Genomic DNA, 7,147 nt, shown 5'->3' with positions numbered 1-7,147 from the left:
TTTTTTTTTTTTTTTTTTTTTTTTTTTTTTTGTCTATATAATATGACTACTGTGGGGTGGGGGGAGATGGCAAATGGCACTTCCTTACTGTCATACCCGATAAAGAAAAGGAGAAGTTTAAAAAGCTTATATACTATGTCCTTCTTTAAAAAAAAAAAAAATCAGCAATGGGGTAATCAAGTTCAGGGCAGTCCTGGACAGCTGCCCTGTGACCCATTTCTATTGACCCCTGCTATTCATCACTCTTCCCTAAGATTGAGAGGGCAAGCTCCTAGGGAGTGACCACCACAATAGACAGACACAAGCCAACAGTAATCTGGTTCGAGCAAAAAACCAGATGGCACTGCAATAAATTTACAAATCTGCATTCATAGGGCTGTTAAAACACCCAGAAGCTAAAAGACTCTGAGGGCCCCTGGAGGATCTCCTACTTCCCTGTTTCTAAAGGCCATTTCTCTTTCCAAGAACATTGAGTTCATGCTCTTCACAAAGAGAATAGAGATAAAACCCTTGACAAAGAAGGGAGGGCGAAAAGCCTCATGACCTAATTAATCTCCTGAGCTTGGATCTCAACACTGAATGACAGATATTAGAAAAATCATTTTGGAGCACTGGAGGGAAAAAAAAGGGCTGTTAAATTAAAGTGGCGGGGGTGAAGAGAACCTTCTAAAACAGCAACGGAAAAAACAACACTAAATCTCTTTCATATACTACATAGAACAGATCTTGCTAGTAGAAAATGATTCAATAATGTATGCATTTATTTTTAAAATGAATCAGATTAGTCCCATGTGTGACCTGCTGGTCCATCTGTATGTGCTGGACTTAATAGGCACGATTTTCTCTCTTGCTTCAGTTTGAAGTATGAGAGAGATAAATTTAGTTTAATTTTCAACAGATCAGCCTATCCATTTTCCAAATGGACCATCTGGATCAGCCTATTAAAATTAATTTATAACTTTGCAGAGTGAAAATTCGTTTGTTAGCTTAAATAAAGTTGCCAAAACTTTTTGTCGTGTCATTGTTTTCTGATGGTTGTTCCTGTATAGTGGGCAGTGTTCCCACCTCCCAATTTACTTTATTCAATACTGTTCTATTGACTTAAATAAATTCCAAATAGCTAAAACTGTAACTGTATCAACATCAATTACTGATCATTTGGTTTGTTTGTTTACAAAGCTTCCTGAACTGACTCAATTCCATGTAAAACAATTATTTTATAAAGAAGGAAAAAGTGCCTGTTCAAAAAAAAAAAGTTAACATATAGCAAATAAAAAATGATTGTGTCTTGATTCTAATATGTTCCCTCTAAATTAACACTATGAAAAAACAGCAGTCAGAAAGCAGAAGTAGAAACACTCTACCACCAGTCAGGTCTGAGTTTCAAATCACTGACTCACAACAGTCATTTAACCTTGCCAAGCTTCCATTTTCCTCGTCTATAAACTGGAAATCACATCATATCCAACAACTTTACAGGGTTACTATGAGAATTAAGTAAGTATCATGTTGGTTGTGGGTGCTCAACAAATATTAGGTGTCCTCTGTCCTATAATGCCTCAAAATGCAAGTACCTTAAAATTATTTTTACTATTGTTGGTCCTCATCTAATTTTATATAAAAAATAGATGGCATTTTTATTCTTTGGCAATACTTAAAGAACTTGTTTTTGTTTTCAATTAGTGAGGACGATGTTAGAGGTTGCTATAGGTAGTGAGAAGGAAATTTTTTTTGGCCAGTATTTTAGACATTTTATTTTTTAAAGAAAGAGCACCACAGAATTGAACATTCACAAGTAAAACATGTTACCTTTTGGAGGTAGGGACACAGCAGTGAACAAAAAAATTTTCAAAGAAATCATCGATAGTGGCCTCTACTTCTAGAAAAAGCAAACAAAATATTGCTCAAGCTAACTTAATTACAAGCAGATCTACTTTGGTAATTAACTTTAAAAAAAGTATTAAAAATCTTAATAGGAAAATAAGATTTAGAGTCAATTATTCTACCGTCTGTACTTAAGAAGTACTTAATTTTTCCTGAACAGGACTCCGTTTCTTTGATTTTAACATTAACTACATATAACCAACTGACTATCTTGTACTTTTGCACCTAGGATTTTTTTAAATGATTGGACATAATATTACCTGACAGATAGCTATGGCCAGATCAACTTCAGAGTATAAGACTCTTAACTTAAGCTCCAATGTTTAAAGAACGGCAAATCAAGGACTTCCTGTCTGCTGATAGCTTTTGATTTTTTAAGTAAGACTGAATTTCATACCTGTCTAAGTGAATTCTTCTCTGGTATTATCTTCCTAGGGGGTTCACCATTATTACAGTCTTCTCTCTCTGAGGAATTCTGTGAAAGAAAGTAAGCTTTAATTCAGTTCTCATTATTTTCAATCTTATTCTGTGGAAGTAAACTGAATTACATTTCTAATTCTGTAAGCTAGAATGTCATGTATATTTTATGCATTTATTCATTTTAAGATTTATATACATATAGACATACATATATGTATAGGAAAATACATGCCCATGTATATAAAAAAATGTAAGCAGGGATCTGGGTAAAAAATATTTCATCTATGTTTAAGCATTGCCCAGAAGATCACACCAATTGGAAGTCCAGTTTAATCATCCTTTGACACAAGTTGACACTGGACACAAAGAAGTTCCAGTCCACACTTTTAACAAGTTAAACCACAATAATTAACACTCTTTTAAATAATTAGTTCCCAGCTATTGTATATGTTTGGTTAGTACAAATCTCCAAGTATGGGTCCTAAAAAACAGTTTTTTCTTCTGCTTCTTCTCATATTTGCTTATTGTCAATTAAGTAGCACAACTCTTAACACAAAACAATATTTAATCAGTGGTTTAGGATTAGAGTCCTTTCTTGACACTCTCACCTCAAATAGTAGTTACGAATCTAAAATGTCAATCCGATTTGTATAACTAAGTAGGGTGAAATAATAGTCCCAAGTAAAAAAATGAGTCCAAAAAGTGCTAAAAATCTGCTAATTGACATAATGTAAACCACTATCTCAAGGTAAATTCAAGAAAAACAAATTATTTATTACTTGAATTCTATTTTCTGCAACTACATTTGCAACATTAATATTTTAAAACTTTAAGTTAATGTATTTATTATATTACATATAGGTGTTACATTCTGACTGGGGAGTTAGCTTATTTTTAGGTCCAGAAATTATACAACCCGTAAGTATTTACCTGAAAATTTTCATGCATGTATGAAATAATAATTATTATATAATCATTACTGTGTCTTAAACCTACATATAAGTTATACTTTTTGCTTCTATCAGATATTACACTTTTTTTTAAAAAAAATAGTTTTAGTTATAGACGGACATAATACCTTTATTGTATTTATTTATTTGGTGCTGAGGATCGAACCCAGTGCTTCACGTGTGCTAGGTGAGTGTTCTACCACTGACATTGTGTTCATCTACAACTAAAAAATATTTTTAAAAAGCCCCAGCCCCAGATATTATACTTTTAAAGGTAGTAAAAGATGAAAAATGCACTGTTACCTAAGGCTCTTTCAGAAACTTCACTACTGTGGCTAACATCTGAGTGCTTTGTTCATTGCCTTTAGTTGGCATGACAGATCAGAACCCCAAAATATTTCTTTTGGGCAGAAATCTTTATAAGATTTAACTTGATGATTAAGAGATGCTAAAATTAAGACAAAGAAGAAAAATAGGCTATAAGCAAAGGATCAAAGAAACAAGAACTTCAGAGTTCTAAATTATTACCCTCCTCATTTTGGAAAAGAAAGAAAAGGAATGAGAACTTTTGCCAAAAATTGGGGAAAGGTCCAGGGGTAGTGCTACACACCTATAATCTCAGCAACTCTGGAGGCTGAGGTAAGAGATCTCAAGTACAAGGACAGCCTCAGCAACTGAAAAAGGCCCTAAGCAACTTAGTGAGACTGTGTCACTGGGGATGGGGATGTGGATCTGTGGTAAAGCACTTCTGGGTTCAAACCCTAGTACCAAAATAAAAGGGGAGCAGGGGAGATAGTTGAGTTAATAACAATAAAGCATGACAAATGAGGAAACTAGGTTGTAGTGTTAAAAATAACTCTTAGCCAAGAGGAAAAAGAAAACTCACAAACATTGTGACAGATTTTTTAGACAGATTAACCAACTTTTTTCTATCATCATGAAAAATTAAACAAAAAATCCAAAGCTGTTGTTACATAACACAGGCAGGAATGTTAAACTGGGCACCAGGGGCAAGGAATAGATATCCTTCTAATACTGAAGAGGAAATGCTGAATGCCAGTGAAAACGGGTAAAGAATTCTAGTCTTGAGAGTAGTGGGAATGATGAAATAGTCATCGTACCAAAGTGGTTGCCTGGGTGGCCCTCAAAGGCTCTCCAACATCATTCAGGAGACCTCAGCAATACAATGATTGCATTCTTATCTATGAGGAAACCCAATAAGAAATGTGCTTAATTGCTCTGGATCAACAAGCTCAATTATATCCAATAAATTCTATTTAAGGATAACTAGATGATGCAGGCAAGAATCATCATTGTTGAATGTGATGTTGCACATCTGTGAGCCCAGCAACTTGGGAGGCTGAGGTAGGAGTACCACAAGTTCTAGGTGATTGTGGGCAACTTGGTGAGACCCTGTCTCAAAACGAAATTAAGGGTCTGGGGTTGTGCTCATTGGTAGAACACTTGCCTAGCATGTGTGAGGCACTGGGTTCAAAAGGAAGAAAGGAAAGAAAGATATTGTGCTCATCTACAACTAAAAAATATTTTTAAAAAGATGAAATTAAGTCAGGCATGGTGGCACATGCCTGTAATCCCAGCAGCTCGGAGGCTGAGGCAGGAGAATCATGAGTTCAAAGCCAGCCTCAGTAAAAAGCAAGGTGCTAAGCAACTCAGTGATACCCTGTCTCTAAATAAAATACAAAAAAGGGGCTGGGGATGTGGCTCAGTGGTCAAGTGCTCCTGAGTTCAATCCCTGGTGCCAAAAAAAAAATGAAATTAAAAGGGCTGGGGATTGGGCTGGGGTTGTAGCTCAATGGTAGAGAGCTTGCCTCGAATGTAGAAGGCACTAGGTTTGATCCTCAGCACCACATTAAAAAAATAAATAAATAAAGGTGTTGTGTACATTTACAACTTAAAAAAAAAAAAAAAAAAGAGGCTGGGGGGTGTAACTCAGTGGCAGAACATTTTCCTAGCATGCCCAAGGCCCTGGATTCAATCCCCAGTACTAAAAGGGGCCAGGGCCGGGTGGGATCATGATCATCATCATCATCATCATCATCATCATCATCATCATATCATCAAGAGATGCAGAAGTCAGCAAGTGAAAATTTGATAAGTTAGCAGGACTGTTGCATTATCTCAAAATATTTCTCTGTAAGATACTTAATATTCACAAAGGTTAAAACAGTAACCTTATAGTGGAAAAATCTTGCAGATACCCCTTAACATTATGTGCCTCTTAAATGATATACTGAGAATAACACATCATTACTTTTGAGATACCCCTTGTCAAAACTACAAAACCTAAATTTACTCATAAGAAAACATCAGACTAACCCAAACTGAAGGCCATACTACAAAATTATCAATCTACTCTGTTCAAAGAAAAAGTAACTGTTCAGATTACAAGAAACCATGACACATGATGATTAATGTTAATTGTGATTTGAGTTTTTCTCTACAAAAAGGACATTATTGGGACAATTAGAAAAATGTGAATAAGGTGTATAAATGGGCTAATAACATTAAATCTGTTAATATTAAATTTCAAATTGTTTTCCCGCTTTTTTAGTTTTGGGTGGACACAATATCTTTATTTTTATATTTATGTGGTGCTGAGGATCGAACCCAGTGTCTCATGAATGCTAGGTGAACACTCTATACTACTTAGCCACAGTCGCAGCCCCTTCCCGCTTCTTCTTAAAAAAATATCCTTATTTATTTTTATGTGGTGCTAAGAAGGACTAAACCCAGTGCCTCATATGTGCTAGACAAGCGCTGTACCAATGAGCCACAACCCCAGTCCTGCTTTCCCACTTCTAAAAATATACATAGGAGCCACGCTTGATAGCACAAGCCTGTAATCCCAGCTACTAGAGAAGCTGAGGCAGGAGGATCACAAGTTCAAGGTCAGTCTGAGTCAGCAAGACCCTGTCTAAAAATAAGATTTAAAAAAAAAAAAAAAAACGGTTGGAGATGATCAGTGTAGAGCATGCCTGGGTTCAATTTCTAGTACTGGAGGGAAATTTACAAATAGGAAAATTCACTTTTTGATCTATGATTCTGTGAATTTTGACACAAGCATAAAGTTGTCTAACTATACCATACTTAAACTATGAAAGAATAGTTTGAACCCATTTCCCACTGAAAACCACATTTTTTTTTTTAAGCTCCTTAATTTGGCCTTTTTCCAGAATGTCATACAGTGTATAACCTGTTGAAACTGGGTTTTTTTTTTCTTTTCTTTTTTTTTTTCTTTTACTTACTACAAAATATTGGAGATCTAGTTATGTTGTTACATAAATTAGTATTTCTTTCCCTTTTATTGCCAGGTAATATTCCACTGCATTTGATTTCCTGATTTTGATAATTTGTAGTACAGTTCTTTAAAACTATATCCTTGTTTTTAAAAAACATGCATTAAAACATTTAGGGGTAGAGAAATATTATGTCTGTTAACTCTCAAAAGGTTCAAAAATTATAAGTAAATGGATATATGTGAGATATGCAATTGTGATAATGTGTTGCCATTAGGTGAACTGGTAAAGGATATAAGGGGATTCTTTTTTTACTATTCTTTCACTTTTCTATAAATCTGAAATTATCTCAAAATAAATAGGTTGAATCTAGAATAAAATATGTGAAGAAACAGGAGGGAGTAGTTAGAAAAGTGAAAAATAAATTTTAGGGGGAAATAAAATTTTATTAAATTAAAACTAACTCAGAAAACTTGACCGCTGAGAAAAACTCATTTCCAATACTTGTAGTGTTTCATAATAGGAAATAATTTGCAGAAAGTGGTGGTAGTTCTGGAGTAACAACATTCTATAAACAGCACCAGTATATTAAAATATTTCTGAAAAAGATTCTCTTAACTTGTTACTTTTTATATT

General features: G+C 34.5%; 1 protein-coding gene across 11 annotated transcripts in view; it reads right to left on the bottom strand.

Moving 5' to 3' along the window:
• The window catches only part of Btrc (beta-transducin repeat containing E3 ubiquitin protein ligase), a 193,417-nt gene that overhangs the window by 85,446 nt on the left and 100,824 nt on the right, over positions 1–7,147 (bottom strand). For 7 of the 11 annotated variants that reach the window (XM_015494682.2, XM_048807190.1, XM_048807191.1 and 4 more), the window contains one exon: positions 2,282–2,359. The exons of 2 other annotated variants lie outside the window; for them this stretch is intronic. In XM_015494682.2, the coding sequence (XP_015350168.1) occupies positions 2,282–2,359 (78 nt within the window). Of the gene's footprint in view, positions 1–1,809; positions 1,880–2,281; positions 2,366–7,147 lie in introns of those variants that run through there. 2 more of the 11 variants (XM_048807195.1, XM_015494681.2) reach the window with 2 other exon arrangements.

Source organism: Marmota marmota, unplaced genomic scaffold, assembly GCF_001458135.2.
Source record: "Marmota marmota marmota unplaced genomic scaffold, marMar, whole genome shotgun sequence".
Taxonomy (NCBI): Eukaryota; Metazoa; Chordata; class Mammalia; order Rodentia; family Sciuridae; genus Marmota; species Marmota marmota.
The sequence above is the reverse complement of the archived record's forward strand: the minus strand, read 5'-3'. Positions and strand labels throughout refer to the sequence as shown.